The sequence below is a fragment of the Cibotium barometz genome, chromosome 20 (genome assembly GCF_041138505.1).
Source record: "Cibotium barometz isolate CiBa-2024 chromosome 20, ASM4113850v1, whole genome shotgun sequence".
NCBI lineage: Eukaryota > Viridiplantae > Streptophyta > Polypodiopsida > Cyatheales > Cibotiaceae > Cibotium > Cibotium barometz.
In genome coordinates, this window is record NC_141065.1 from 32207915 (window position 1) to 32224818 (window position 16904).

Below are 16904 nucleotides of genomic sequence, written 5' to 3' on the forward strand. Positions count from 1 at the left end.
ACTTTTATCAGCCGACATTGCTCGCTATCAAGATGGCTGTTCATTGTGCTGATTTCGATTTGTGTTTCTTTAGGGCTCTCTTACATTTTCTTGATGGTGAGAAATTCAAGAGCAAGGAAGACTTTGTGGAGAGATACAAGAATTTGAATTCATTCAATGAAGTGGAGGTTTTCTTTTCACCCATTTTTGAGTACTTTGTACGGGGGGGAGTATGCTTGATGCAGGGATGCCTGGATGCTTCCTGCTGAGCATGTGCTTGCTTTATTTGGTTTTACAGCTTGCAAACTTGCACAAGGAGCTCCGCCCCCATCTCCTGCGGAGAGTCATTAAGGATGTAGAAAAATCGTTGCCCCCAAAGATAGAGCGTATTTTACGAGTTGAAATGTCTCCACTCCAGAAACAGTTAATCTCACTGAAATCTTATGTGCACATGAAAGTTCATTTCCATTGTACCTGTCCATTTTCTTTTATCCTACTATCTGCTGTATGGGTGTTGAAGATATATGCTTCAGGTTTATGCAGTTTTCAGTTGAAGTCCAAATTGAAAAGTTTTTTGTTGTTTATGAAGGTATTATAAGTGGATTCTAGAAAGAAATTTTCAAGACCTCAACAAGGGAGTCCGTGGCAATCAGGTTTGTAAGATTTTCTTGAAGGCTAGCAGGCAGTTCTGAATTTCTAGAAATAGTGAGTGTGCATTTTTATTGTAAACCTAAAATGGGAGGCAGGTGTTATCAAAAGTACCTCAACAGTAAACTATAAAAAAAAAGTGTGCAACACAGACTGAATTTAAAAACTTGTCGACAAGATTTTCATAATATGGTTGGAAGTTTTATTTTAATTTGGTTGACAAAAAAAGAAAGGCCTATAGACACTCAGTTGTTTGAAGCACAAATCTGAAAATACATGGAGATAAAGAAGAGTAATGATAGGGGAAGAGATAATCTCGATTCTCAACCTACCTTTTTTCTTTGTTGAACTAGTCAAATTTTACAAAGAAACACTAAATTTGCAAACTAGTGCGCTGTATGCTAAGCTTTTGTGCTTGTAGAGCTTGGGGGTTATGAACATAGCAAAGAATGTAAGACATAAAGAAAAACACAGGATCTTCCACTGAACAAGGCTTGGCACAACTTGCAAAGGAAAGAGATGGAGAACAATACTGAATCATTGCTGCAAAATGATGATTACAACAAATGTTTTTTGCTTCCCACCTGTGTGCTCCGGCTGTTTGGAGCCTCGATGGTGTATTCGGAAACTGCGGAGATGGAGGTTGTATATATACACTGTGAATACATGGGTGCACAATTGTATGTCTGAACAATCACCTGATGATGAACGAGGGGTTTCTGTACCTGTCTACATAAAGCCTGGTGTTTTGGGCATAGCTTTGGTCGGCCACCTTTGGTTGTCCCCCAAGCGGACCCAACCAATCATACCCACTGGACTGGCATAATATTAAACTACACAAAGGACCAATGATTACATCATAGCCTTCAAGTCCATCCGGGGTTGTCTGTTTTGAAGTGGAGACAAAGGTAGTAACACACACACATGCAACAAGCAAGCAGATAGAGAGAAGCACAATACTCAAAGTAGCTCAAGATGAGAATGAGTGAAGTACAAGTGAAGTGACATGATAAGGTAGTTACACACTCACTCATAAGAGTGCGTAAACATGCTTGGGGGAAAAAAACCTCCTAAGGAGGGGAAAAGTAGTTGGACCCATTATAAGCCTACCTCCACAAATCACTACCATATAAATGGCTGCAAATCTCCCTTGTAGTGATGATGTGAACATGTATAAGGATCATGTGGCTGATCAATCCCCAAATGGCAATAAGCCTAGCTTCGAACTTTCCTCATGAGAGAGCCTTTGTAAACATATTTGCCACATTGTCGTGTGTAGAGACATTAGTCAGGCTAATCTCTCTTGCAATGAGCCTCTCCATGACATTGCAATGTGCTTTGTGCGAGCATGAAACACTAGGTTTCTTGCGACGGTCAATGCACTTCGGCGATCAGTGAAGATGGAGGTGAGGGACTGTTGTCAAACACCAAGATGTGCCAAAAGGCATTTGAGCCATACACACTCCACAGTCGTCGTAAAAGCTTTAGTGTACTTAGCTTCACAGCTCGAAGTGGCCATAGTCGGTTGCTTCTTGCCGAGCTATGATATACATGAATCACCAAGATGAAAGCAAAAGCTACTAGTGGATACTCGCGCGTTATAACATTGAGTCCAATTAGAGTCCTTGAAAGCATGCAACTGAATATCACCCCCCTTAGCATTGCATAGCCTAAGGGACTGAGTGGCCTTTAAGTATCAGAATACTTGCTTGGCAGCCTGTCATTCCAAGTTTTATAAGGGGTAATTGTCTACAAGGCCTTGATGGGACATCTGTTTAGTTGGCACACATAACTGCCTCCAACCAAAAAACACGAGGCAAATCTTGGCCTTAAACCGTGTAACGTGTTATCTTCATGAGAGATCGATTCTTCCTCTGAGCCACACCATTTTGTTGAGGTGTGTAAGGCACCATGCATTGATTTTTATGCCTCTTTCAGCCTTTTAGCCATTGAAGCAAAGTGTCTAAAGCATGTAAAAACCTTTGACTTTGCTTTTAATGGATGCATCCAAGTGTGTCTGTAGTAGTCATCTCAATAAGATAAAAGCTAGAAAGTAGAGATATTCCCCAATCGATGGTGTCCTCATAGGACCACATACATCACTATGTATAAGCTGTAACTTCTGGAGAGTCCTTACTGATCTATCTTTCGAGAATGCTACCTATTGTATCTTGGCTAAAATGCACTCCTCACATATATGTTTGACAGGGGCCTCAACCTTTGGTAACTCTGACACCATCTCTTGCCTTATAACATGCAATAAATTGTCCAAATTCAAATGACCAAAGCGGACATGTCATAGCTTCGTGCGTCACTTATAGTACGTGTGGCAATAACTAAAGAGCATTATGTGCTAATCTCTCTTACTTGTCCAACTTGAAAACCCCATGGTTTAGAGTACTGGATATCATAGTGATGTTTCTATCACTCCGTTCATGAACTATACACTTGTCATCAACAAATTCGACCACTAGGCTTTCCTAGCAATGGCAGTGAATGATATTAAGTTCTTTTTAATGCCTGGAACAAACAAGACTTCTGAGAGAGCATAACCTTACAACCTTATGAACTTCTTTCACTGGATATGCGAAGTTGTTTGCACATGTGATTGTGTCTTCTTGAGGAGCAGATCCAAAGGAGGAAAACAAATCACGTTGAGAAGTAATGTGCTTGCTACTACCACTAGCAAAATATCAGACATCTTGATCTGTCATTGACATGCATTCATCATGGATAGAAGCATCATAATTGTAGTGCACAATGAATGCCCAATCATCCTATGCATTAGTTCGCTTCTTTTCAGCACTTGGTGCTGATGCATCACCCACAACCTGCATGACACTTTCTTCTCCTTCTCTAGCCTTTTTTTTGCTGTAATGGCTTGGCGTTGGACGATAGTTACATTTGCCTTTCTTCTTAGGCTTATCACCCTCCTTCTTGGCATCCTTGCTAGAAGACTGGATTGATTTTGCCTTTGGCTTGTAGCTGCCCGGGGAAAAGGCTTCACCTTTACATTTTTGACTGGCAGCGAATGCCTTTGATTTGCCACACACATACTAGTTCGTTTTTGCTTGGATTGCTCTTCTTGCAAGAGTACTACGATCAACTCATCAAATGTAAGGGCATTGGATTTACCCTTCATCATGAGCCAAAGTGTGGATGCAAAACTCTAGTATGAATCCAATGAAGCTGTGAGAATAGTAGACATGAATGATCTGTCCGGATAGGTCTCGTGAATACATGCAAGTTGCTCTTTGAGATCTTTGATCCTTGTGAGAAACTCATCCATTAAGTCTTCCTCAGTCATACACTTAGATTCTAATTACTTGCGCAAGTAGGCCACTTGTGCCTCGTTACTACGCACTTGGTAAAGCGCAACAAGTGTCTCCCAAGTCTGCTTGGTAGTTTTACATGAGCCAATATGAGGAATAATGCTTCTTTCACACAGAAAGTGCCACCAATGCATGTGTCTTTGTATCCCTGCCATCCTACTTGGCTCGTTCCACTACAGGAGGTGCAGAGGTGGATGCCATAGCTACATTTGAACTAGTCTTACTATCCAGAGTATCTGTTCTATCCTTTGCCAGCAAGACCTGATGTGCCTCAATGCCAATAACAACATTCCAAAGCCCTTTCGCAACTAATACAGGACGCATCATTTAGGACCACAACGGGTAGTTGGTTCCGTCAAGCCTATGCTCAGCGGAAAGCATCCCAAATAAATCATTGCCTTCCATTTTATCTTGCAAATAACGTTTGTTGACATAGGTGAACGATGTCTATTAGAATAAAATCTATCTCGGTCTTGAGCACTTCTAATAGATTCCTTCACAACTTGTAACATTTCTTGCATATCTTGCAAAAAATTACGCGCTGCATCATGCTAAAGTCCTGAGAATCCCACTGTAACAGGTGATCTAGGTTGAAAACCATACATAAGCATGAAAGGACTAAAACTTATACTCGTATGCTTAGTACTATTATATGCAAATTCTAACATAGGAAGATAATCCTGCCATGAACTCTGTCTTTTGGATACATATGCTCGAAGTATATCCTCCAAAATCTGATTCACTCTTTCAGTCTGGCCAACAGATTGAGGATGATCTGAGGAACTCAAATTCAAAGCTGTTTCCAACTTCTCAAAAACAAGGTTCCAAAAATCACTTGTAAACTTAGAGTGCCTATCAATCACTGACTATGTCCTGCGGTAACTCGTACAGTCTAAACAATTACTCGATAAACTGTGTTGCTAATTGTGTAGCTGTAATGGTCTTCCGGGTCGGTAAAAATCTAGCCATTTTTGTCAAGCGATCTACCACAACCCAAATAGAATCGTGGCCTTGATGTGTTCTTGGCAATATGGTAATAAAATCCATGGAAATACTTTCCCATTTATTAGCTGGGATTTGCAAAGGATGCAACAACCTAGCCTGTCTAAAGCGTTCAGCTTTATTTGCTTGACAAACTTGACACTTGAGAACATAATCTTTTACATACCCTTTCATCTTTGGCCAATAAAAAGTGTGTTTCACTAACGATAGTGTCATGTGTATCCCAGGGTGTCCAGCAGAAGGGGCGTCATGACACTTCTTAAGAATCTTGGACCTAATGTCCGGGATCTGTGATACACAAATCTTGTCATTACGAAATAGTAAACCATTCCGAATCATCCACTGGCCTCCTGCAGCCTGAATGTTAGACTGCTTAGTCATTGAGTCTTGGTCAATCAATGAGCTCCCGTCTTGGATCTTCTATCAAAATGGACCAAAATAATAAGTCAGTAGAAATCTCGGTGAACGACAAAGTATTCACCTCTCTAATTTGACTAAGCGCATCTGCGACACTATTCATGGACCCTTTTCTATAACGAATCTCAAAATCAAAATCTTGCATTAATTCAGCCCATCCAGCTTTCCTTCCTCTCAAATCATCCGCATCACACACATACTTGATTGATTGATGATCAGTCAATACCACAAACTTGGAGTCATATAAATAATGTCTCCAAACCTTGAGAGCGTGAATCACAGCATAAAGCTTCTTCTCAAGGGTTGGCCAACGAAATCGAGTGTCGTCTAGCTTTTTACTTTCAAAAGCTATAGGTCTCATCTTGAAATAGAGTAGCCCCGATGGCATAGTCACTGGCATCATTTTCAAGAACATAAGGCCGACTAGGATCGGGTAATGCTAAGATAGGTGCTTCCTTGACTGTATCTTTCAAAAGTCTGAAGACCATATCTAGATCGTTATTCCAAGTGATAGGCTGATTTGACTTACGTCCACGACCTTTCAACAAGTTGGTCATCGGTAGTGTGAGTTGAGAGTACTCTCGCAGAGATTTCCGAAGAAAAACAACAAAACCGAGAAAAGAACAAAGTTGTTTCACTGTTCGCGGTATAGGCCAGGCCAGAACCTTCTGAACTCGGTCATAGTCAATGGTCAATCCATCTCTAGTGATCTTGTGTCCCAAGTAAATGATGTCTGTCATGAAAAACTCACATTTACTTAATTTAGCATAGAGTCGATTCTGTCTTAAAATAGTTAAGACAATCATGAGGTGTCTAACGTGATCCTCAAGAGTACGACTATATATCAAAATATCATCCAGAAACACAACCATAAATTTTCCCAAATGTTCACGAAAAAGATCGTTCATCATTGGCTGGAAAGTGGCTTGAGTATTGGTTAACCCAAAAGGTAATACGAGAAACTTGGAATGGCCATACCTAGTCCGAAAGGCGGTTCTTTCGACATGCCTTTCATGAATACATATTTGGTGATAGCCAATACGTAAATCTATCTTCGTGAAATATTTCTCTCCGACTAATCGGTCAATCAGGTCATCTAATCTAGGGAGAGGATAACGGTTCCTAATTTTCAGCTTGTTCAATCTCTTGTAATCTATACACATTCTCCAGGTGTTGTCCTTCTTTCTCCTAAGCAACACATGTGTACCCCAAGGTGATTTACTTGGACGGATCTGGCTCATCCTCAAATAATCTTCGAGTTGTTTGGCCAACTCATCTTCCTCAGCTTGGCTCATCTTGTAAGGTGGAATACTAACAGGGTGAGCACTAGGAATAAGGTTAATACGATTACTGCCCTTTTAAGTAGTAAGCCCGATGGCAGTTCCTTAGGAAATACATCTTGAAACGAATCAAGTATCTTCTTTAATTCTTTGCTTTCAAATACACTTAATTCATTGACATCCATAGAAGGTATGAGAAATGAAGAAAGTGGAATCAATACACAATGGAAAGCATTATACAAAGAAAAATCCATTATATTACCAAAATCAAGTGTATTTACAAGAGGTCCCTGAGAGGGATGTATACAATCACCTAAGATACTATACTGGGTGTTTCTATATTTAAAATAAAAAATATGACTAGACCAATCTATCTGGACTTGAAGAGTCTTAAACCACTCAATCCCTAATAACAAGTCTACATGTTCTAGGTGCATAATATAGCATTCCAGAGTATCTTTGTAGTCATGAATCCGGATCGGTAGCGTCTCCACTTTTCGATCCCATACTTGCCGACCCGCAGGTAGGTGTACCTCATAGGTATGATCGCTGGGTGTTGTGTCAAGACCCAATTTCTGCACAAGTTTGTAATTAACAAAATTGTGTGAGCTGCCAAGGTCTAGAAGAATGTTGATTCTTTGGCCATTCACTTCTCCATAAACTCGGAGAAGATCATGCAAGCCAAAAACTTTAGAGTTGAACAGACAATCAGAACATGTACGAGAGCGAGAAAGTACAGTAACTGACGTACGTGTCAAAGACAACTGGTTAGCTGTCTTTGGCTTGGGTCCTGCGTTGGTCTTTGCACCCTTTTGCTTCGGGCACTCGTTACGCGCATGTCTTTTTTTTTCGCAGATGAAGCAACGTCCCTCCTCCTTGAGCTTCAAAGCCTTAAGGAGACGTTTCTTCTTCGTTGGGGTCGAAGTTGAATTCTTCGAAGGTTGGTCCGAAGACTTTCCTTCTATCGTGCCAGCCATGGGTGCGGAGAACTTCCTTTTGTGCTTGTTCCCCTGCTCGGTAATGCGTTTAGACTTGGAAGAGACCATTGTATCATCATAGATACGAGCGGAATGAATGGCCTCGTCCAAAGTTTTGCATTTGTTGTTTTTAACTTGTAAATGGTATGAGTCGGGTAAACCGGCTGAAACCCAAAAGAGTTGTGGAATCCATCTTCATAGCTTTCATCTGCAAGTCCCTAAATTTATGGAGATAGACCTCATAAGTGAGGTTCTGCGAGGTCATGGTCAAAGCAGCAAACCGGGCAACAACATCATAGTCATCCTCTTTCTTGAGGAATTCTTTCTTAAAGACGTCTTCGAACTGTGCCCAAGTCGTTGGTTTAGGGTTGAGTTCTTTCCACCAAAGCAAAGCTTTGCTTGAGAAGAAACCTGCTGCTAATTGGATCTTTTTTCCATCGTCATATGGATGAAACTAAAAATGGACTTGCCACTTATGTAGCCAAGTGTCCACTATCTCCGTGGTACGTTGCTTTTGCCTGCCCCCAAACTGTTCAAGTAGAGTGAAAGTATGCTGGAATTCAAAAGATATAAAGTGTATAAATTCAAGCAGGTTAGACCACAATGGATGTTGCTATGAGAACTTAGTTTAAGGGTCACATGAATGAGCTAGTGTAGCAAATTAATAGGAGTTTAAAATTATTGAAAGTAAATCAAGAGTTAGCAAGTTGTCAAAGGTTAATCAAGGTTTATAACTGGCCTAAGTCAAGGAAAATAACCAAGCTTAATAAATAAACAGATGACCACACTGTGTCTACTCTAAGAACAAGTTAATACTACGAGTCTAGGGATACAAGAAACATTAGAGTTACAGGAGCCTTTTGCCTTCTTTTTTTTTAAAAAAAATGCCTAAGGCTAAGCCTCTATCCGCATCATCCAAACAAATAAAGTCAACCTCAGTAGTGCCATGAGTTTCATCCGTCCATTCATTATTGTCAGATATTTCCTTTTCATTTTGCCATCCACATAAACTCATCAAGAATGTCACCATACGAGGATAGTCATCTTGTGGAAAAGGAAAGCATTGGGCTATCGGGGATATTTCCTCTACGGAGTAGGGGTCAGTCATGGTCAATAGGCGAATTAGCCATTCTAATTCCTCAACATTTTCCTCTCTGGCTAGTACATCTATATGATCCCATTCAGTTTCAATTACAGGATAGCACATGTGAAATATCTGAGAAAGGTACAGATGATACCTCTCATCAAAGGTAGGAGTGGATGAAGTGTATGATGATCGTGCATCTGCCATATCTGCAAACACAGATATAGCATCAGTAGGTTTATGACAGGTCAATCTAGTTCTTGATTGTATATACGGATATTTTTGTTTTTAACGTGCTCTTGCTCTTTTTACTATTTTTTGTTTTTCTTTTCTTTGTTTAAAAAAAAAAAATGTATGAAGCTATATATATACATTCCCTTGAATTTGGCAATTACATGGTCAGGGGAGAAGGTTAAGGAGGAAGCATTAGAATGTCGAGCGTGAGTACATGCTCCCCCTTTCCTTGGGTAGATCATATTATTTGCAATGATGTTGCAGCCTCTTGGAACCAATTTGTTCAGCGGGTCATAGGTTGTGATGTGGGCAGATAGCTTTTTATGACCCTTGTGGCCACATCCAATTGCAGAGATGGTAGTGTACGCTCCCATTGACGAATGGAGGAAATGGTTTCCGACGATACTATTACAAGGGGAGACGTAGACTCATCGGTTTTTTGTTGGGTGTTGACAAGAGTAGGTGTAGAGCATGTAGAAACTTCTATATGAGTGTGTGCCTGGCATGAGGAGCTAGAAGCTTCATGTGGCTTCCCCCTTCCTGAGCTAGGTGGTAATGATCGATATCGTTTGGGAATCCAAACTAACTCTGGAAGAAGTGGTGTGGAGCACTCTGTTACCTTTCCCTTACCACGATCTTGAATTATCGTTGGGGTGGCAACAATTGGTTTGCAAGGTTTTACAGGTGATGTAGAGGGATTCAGCTTATGTTTAGGGACCCAAATTTGGTCATTTCCCTCGTAGTACCCTTGGGCTACTAATAATTTTTTAGGGATCCATCGCGATGTTACATTGCCCTTTCTCGGGTGGGTAGCTGCTTTCCTTTTACGAGGCTTCTTGGTGGCTGAACGAGATTGAGCAGGGGAAGTAGCTGTTAACGAAGCTTTGGGGACCCATTTGTGTGTACTCTTTGGCATAGTAAGCAAAGCTTTAGGGACCACTTTGCCTGTTTCCACTCTTGGCGTTGAAGCGTTAGAGGGGTGGCAAACAATCAAAGATGGTTTTGCCATTGGACTTTGTGATTTTTCATTATCTAACATTTGAATGGATGACTTAGGTGCGGAATTTTGAGCGGTCAGACCTAGTGTTGGTTCTTGCGTTGTGACTTGTCTGGTTGCCCAATCGATATTGCATTTGGTGGCCATCATCCATTTGCGCCCTAAGTTTACAGTCCCTTCCATTGTACCAGCAGGCATAACCAAAAAGCTTTGAATTATGGTTCCCTTGTCATAAGCAACCGGAGTGTGCAGAATTCCTGAGACAGGGGTTTTCTTCTTGTTGATTCCTTGAACTTGGATAGAACTCTTGGATAAAGGTGGTTTTCCCAGTTGACACCACACGCGATATGATAGCAAATTGTGTTGAGCTCCTGTATCCAATAATGCATTATACAGCACCTCCCCGAAGGACTTTGTAACTCAATTGGGTATCTTAGAGGTGGGTCAGATTCCAGTGCATCCTCTTCTGCTTCCTCGAAAAATACTTGCGTAATTCCCAAGTTGGCTTCTCGTTGTCTCCTAGCACGCTGTTGACGTTCTTTGGCTTCGACTCTCGCTTGTATCTTTTTAAGCTCAGCTTGTTCTTTAGCTGCCTTTTTTTGATGGATTGCATGTAACTCCTCCTGGCTCAGGGGGTCATAGTATCGTTTGAATTTACTCCCATTAAGGAATCCAATGGTTTCAACTCCGTCGAGAGTCTCCACTCTGATGGTACCTTGCGGGGTAATTTCACATACTCTATATGGTCCCTTACCAGCATATTTGAGCTTCTTCTTTTCGTTTCGCACTCCATACATCAGGACTTTATCCCCAACCTTAATGTCCTTGTCCTTTAGATGGCGATCAAACCATTTTTTCCTTCTATCCTTCTCCACAAGGGCATTGTATACAGCCAATTGTCTTTCTTCGTTTAGCCGCTCAAGGATATATAGACGCTCTACTAAGGGATTACCATCCCAACCCTCTTGAGTAGCAACACGAAGACTAGGAATGACAAATTCCCACGGCATGACTGCTTCTTGGCCATATACCATTTTGAATGGTGTGCAATTAATAGCCACTTTGTACGCAGTACGATAGGCCCATAAAGCTGTCGTAAGCTTTAGATTCCAATCCGTGCGATGAGCTTCAACCGTCTTTGTCAAAATAGAGATTAAAGTCTTGTTGGTACTCTCAGCTTGGCCATTCGCTTGCGGATAGTAAGGAGTAGATTTATGATGGGATATCATGAAATTTGTTGTGAGCTCCTTAATCACTTCATTTATAAAATACGTACCATTGTCGCTCACAAGTTCAAAAGGACAACCGAATCGTGTGATTATATTTTCAAAGAGGAACTTGGCTGTTGTCCTCGCATCTGCCTTACGTGTCGCTTTCGCTTCAGCCCATTTGGTCATATAGTCAGTGGCCACAATAATATAGCGAGATTGTGTGTTTCGGGCCGCTGGACTAATTGGACCTACAAAGTCTAAACCCCACTTTTCAAATGGTTGGTTTACTTTGATGGCATCTGATCTTTCCTCTGGGGTTTCTTATATCGTTGGCATTCATCGCAACCCTTCACAAAGAGTGATGCGTCTTGGAACATAGTGGGCCACCAATACCCTGATTGTAAGATCTTTCGCGCAGTTAAGTCTCCTGAGAAGTGACCACCGGCTACGCCCATATGTGCCTCTTGTAAAATGTATAGATACTCATCCTCTCGGGCACAACGCCTAAGAACGTCATCCTTTCCTCTTTTATAAAGAGTCCCGGCTATCAGGCAATAGGGTTCGCATTCTTTGATTAGCTTTCGAGCTAGATCTTTACGAAGCTCCTTGGGTGGAAAGCCATTAACCAAAAAGTTAATAATCTTCTCACTCCATTCAGGCATTGTCTCCACCATGAACAGGGAAGTGTCCGGTAAGTCATCATCAACCCCCGTAGGAGCCTTACCATTAGGTATGCGAGACAAATGATCAGCCATAACATGTTTCTTGCCAGGTCTCACAACAACCGTGAAATCAAACTCAAGAAGAATCAATAGCCATCGTGTGATTCTTCCTGTGGAGCATGGTTTGTTTACCAGATACAACAATGCTTGATGATCCACATAGAAAACAAACTTGGTGGCAAGGAGGTAATAACGAAATTTCCTTACTGCATATATCATTGCAAACCCTTCTCGCTCCGTAGTGGTGTAGTTCATCTCAGCATCGTTCAACTGGCGACTGGCAAAGCTAATGGGGTAGTCTAGCTTGTGTTCTCCAGGTTGAGTTAACACACACCCAATAGCAAAGTTTGATGCATCAATATGCACATGGAAGAGTAAATCCCAGTTAGGCATTCTCAAGATTGGAGCACTCGCCAAGGCCTTCTTTAATAGCTCATAGGCTCGGTCACATTCTTCGGTCCAAATAAAATCGATGAGAAGCTTATACAATGGTCGAGCTATCTCGGCGAAGAAGAGAATAAACCTTCGATAATAACCAACGTGGCCCATAAAGCGTTGGACTCCCTTGTAGTTGGTGGGTGGCGATAGTTCCAGAATGACCTTGATTTTACTCTCGTCCGTGGAAATCCCATTTTTGGACACTATATGCCCTAAGATAACTCCGTGTTTAACCCAGAATTGGCATTTGAAAGGATTCAAGGAGATGCGATATAATCTACATCTTTCAAATATTTTTCGTAAACACATCAAGTGCTCATCCCAAGAGGAATGAACACAAAGATCATCTAAGAAAGCTTCACAGAAGTCTCTTAGATATTCCTTAAAGGTCGTGTTTATCAATCGTTGGAATGTTGCAGGTGCATTGGTCAAGCCAAAAGCCATGACGCGAAAGGCAAACACTCCAAACTCCGTGATGAATGCTGTTTTAGCTTGGTCCTCGACTGCAATTGTGATCTGATTGTAACCCGAATACCCATCTAAAAAGCTATATGCCTCCTTGCCTGCCACTCTTTCAAGCACATGTTTAGAATATGGCAAGGGGTAATGATCCCTTTTGGTGGCTGCATTAACCTTTTTGAGATCAACGCACACTCTGAGTTTCCCATTCTTCTTTGGTACGGTGACTATCGGAGAAACCCATTCTGAGTGCTCAATAGGGTATATGAATCCACATTTTACAAGCTTTTTAATTTCCTCTTGTACAATCTTTGCGTACTTAGGATTCATTGGGTAGGGACGTTGCTGGACTGGTTTAGCAGTGCTAATCATTGGAATCGTGTGTTGCACCACCGAGGGTGGAACACCCTTCATATCATGATATGTCCAAGCAAATATGTCCTTGAATTCTTTAAGAAGCTTCGTAAGTGCAGCTTCTTCCGCCTTGGTGAGGTCTTGAGCAATAAAAACTGGTTTAGACTCCTCACCCGGATCTGCTAAGTCTATTTCCTTAACTACCGCAGGGCCATCGTAGACACCGCTACTCCCATTGGTAGGCGTTCGTTGGGCTTTTGTGTAGACCACTTTACGTTCCCCTGTGGTAAATGATTTGAAATGCTCGGGTGCGGGGTGTAAGTCTACTGGTTCTTGTTGTGCCAGGCTTTTTTCTTTCAATTCTGCTTCCTTTTGTAGTTGAGCCAACTCTTGGTTTTGTCGCCTTCTTGCAGTACGACTTAGTTTCGGCTTCTCTTCGATTTCTAATTGGGCGACGTCATGAGGTTGCGGAATACACCACATGACACTTTGGAGGTATTGTCCCCAATTATCCGCTAACTTCCGATGAGCATCAATGGCTCCTACATAACTAAGCCATTCTGCAGTGGATCTTTCCTTGTTTATTGCAGTTCGTACATTAGCTCGATAGCGTTGGCGCTTATGTCTCGTTTTCTTCTTACCAAGTTTTTGATTTTTGTTTCTATCAGATTCGGACTCACTTGGTCGATCTTCACTTTCGGATGAACTGCAAGAGGCCACTGTCCTAGGCCTTGAGCACCTTGCTTCCACATTTGGGTGAATATTTGATTCATTTTCCCCATCAGGCTCAGGGTCAGTTTCTTCTTGAGATTCATACTCAGAGTTGCATTGGTCAGAGTCTTCGCTACTTTCAGTGTCGGTGGAGTTTGCCACGTTCTCGCCATCAGGAGTCAAGTGCATAACACCTATCATGTTTATTGGCACTAACGGTGGCATATCTTGCCCCTCAGGTGTTACCCAGCTTGTGCCTCTATTCCCCCATGTGTCTATGGTTGCCGCTAGGTGCACCCAATCCACGTTATCCGACTCAGTCATACCCGGTAGGACATCCATATAAGGAGAATCTTTCTCATCATCAGTCTCTTTTTTGCATGTATAGCAATACCTTAATGGGGCAGAGTGAATAGTGGTATCCGATCGATTATCAATGATAACCTTGCTTCCTAAAGGATGCGCACGACCATTCTCAAGATCAACTCGAATGACAAGAGTCCTGGAATTGTAGGTAGACATGGTTTTTCGACCAGTCATGTACCATTTGTGCTTCCCTCATGAAAGGACGTCCTAAGATCATTTGATATGACATAGGATGCTTGGAGAAATCCATTACAATGAAGGTATGTTTTACCTTGTACCCCAGGACCTTGATCTTAAGGTCCCTTAACATTCCAATAGGTTTAGCTATGGTTCCGTTTGCCATCTTAACCACTATGTTTGTGACTTCAAGGTGAGGTCTTCCCATAGACTCCCAACAGTTTTTAGTCACAATGCTCACGCCAGCACCACCATCAAGGATTCCCTTTAGAGTTAATCCCTTGGTAGTAATGGGGAGGGTTGCATTAGATTCGTCCCCTTCAAAGTACTGTCCCAACTTGTTAACAGGTATTTCAACGACCGAATCTTCATCTAAGTTGGGTTGTAGATCCCAATGTCCCCCTTCATCTTGAAGCGTGTCGGGTCTATCCATATTTGCAAATTGTGGTAACCCCGCCTTTAGTTCTCCATTGAGAAATGCCCGAAGAGCTAAGAATAGCTCAGAATCTCCGTATAATTTGGATATGATCGTGGTTCTTATCTCAGAGGACATAAAATCCATTAGCTTGGACACATTCAATGGTACTTTTCGAGATATCGCCCCTTGACTAGGGACTGGTGAAGATGGAATCACTTCCTCTTCAATAGGGTCAGGCATTCCCTCACTAAACATTCTTTCAAGCAAAAAGGGTGTTTGCCCACTTCTGGATGTCCTATCCTCACTTTCTTCCCGAATGATACTAGGTATAGCTAACGGTTTATGGTTCCGGTGAGGCTGAACTTGCGTAGGAAACACGGTGTCTGGAATTTTGATTTTTCTCGGGTTTGGCTCCAGTTCTCTTTGTGTTTCTTCCACCAAACCCCTTAAGTGTTGCACTTGTTCAATCTCCTCAACTGGGTTTGGATAAGTTCCAATCTTTTTCTTAAGGGTTTTTGGCCCACGTGGCTTGTCTTGGGGAGTCTCAGTCAGTTTGGGTGGTCGAGAGGGCATTAACTGACTTGGTTGTGGGGCCGAGGAAGTTTCCTTTTGTTTCCCCTTATTTATGTATTCGCTTGATTCTCCTTCGTTGAGCTCCCGAGTGGGTTCCTCCCTTAAGGTAGTGGCTTTGGTCCCCATGCTTTCTATTGAATCAGAATCATCTTCAGGATCATTCATATACACGGGGTCGTCTCCTGTCCCTATGTTAGTCTTTGAACTGGGCTTGGAGCTCGTGGCATTAAGCGATCTCTTTCGTCGTGTTTTCTTTTTCTTTGCCTGAGCGATCGATGCAGTATCCCTCTCTTCAAGAAAGTAGTTTTGATTTTGAAGCATTGTCGTGTAACTACATTCGCGGGTACAACGGGTGTGGTTCCTCGTGCTTGGTTGGTGACCTCAATCAAATTCAATGGCGTAATCTTGGGTGCATTAGGATTATGTGGACATTGAGCGATCAAATGATCTATGCCACAACGATTACATGTAAGTACCGGCATTCCCGATGTGCTCCCTTCATTTGGTTGCATTTGAGTAGCGATCTTCCCTAGCCTATTAGGGCACTCCGCTACACGATGCGGTCCACCACACTCGTAGCATTGAAGAGGTGGTCTCCTTGCCATGGTATTAAGGTTTTGCCCTCTTGTGGCAAGAGCAGCCGCTTGATATACAGGCTTAACTTGCCCAAAATGATCCTCCATGTAGTACTGGGGAATCATTTCAAACGTATCAATCCCGTATGGAGCAGTGGGGTCTATCTTCTCTTCATAATCCCCACACGCACTATGTGACTCACAACCCATCTGGTTTATTGGGGTTATCCTTGGATGTGGAGGTTGTGGTCCTAGCACTGGCGGTGGTAACGGCACAGACTGGACTACATTCGGATTCCTTGGAACTATGTGCTGTGACGGTTGCTCGACAGGTTGTGCAGGCATTAGCGCGGGTACTTGAGGTGTGGTTGACCAGGCTAGTGGTGCTTGATTTGCCAACATTCGCTTAAGTACTAGGCAATCTTTAGATTGATGGCAATACTTACCACATGCATTGCAATTCCCATTGAATTTGACTCTGAATGTGGGACATTCACTCGTGCTATGTGGTCCTAAGCACACCGAACACCATTGTTGCTCTCTCCTTGGGTACATATGGCTATTCTGAGGAGCTCGATTACCCCTAAAGTATTCTTGGAGAGCCTTAGTAAGGTCGGTCGCAGACATTTCAGATATCTTGGGCTCCTTGGCAATAGGTTTTACCGTCATTGGCTCGTGCCCAGATACTTGCGAACTAACGGATTTTGTTTCTGAAGACACCTTTTTTCCTGCAATCATCAAGTTGTCTTCTAACTGGATTGCATTGGCAGTGACTGCTTCCCACGTTGTAAGACCTCTAATGACTAGGCCATTGTAAATGTCCTCGTGGCGCAATCCTCGGATGAATCTATCGAGGAGTTGGTTGTTATTGAAGCGTTCATCGGGAGTGCAGCGAGAATTTAGATGCTTCAATCGACTTATAAAGTCTCTCACTGACTCCCCTTCCTCGC

At 42.3% G+C, this 16904-nt stretch overlaps 1 protein-coding gene across 5 annotated transcripts in view; it reads left to right on the forward strand.

The window, feature by feature from the left end:
• The window catches only part of LOC147627793 (protein CHROMATIN REMODELING 5-like), a 109517-nt gene that overhangs the window by 46149 nt on the left and 46464 nt on the right, over positions 1-16904 (forward strand). For all 5 annotated transcript variants that reach the window (XM_086814766.1, XM_086814769.1, XM_086814768.1 and 2 more), the window contains exons 16-18: positions 74-167; positions 278-402; positions 569-632. In XM_086814766.1, coding sequence (XP_086670892.1) covers positions 74-167; positions 278-402; positions 569-632 — 283 coding nt within the window. The remainder of the gene's footprint in view (positions 1-73; positions 168-277; positions 403-568; positions 633-16904) is intronic.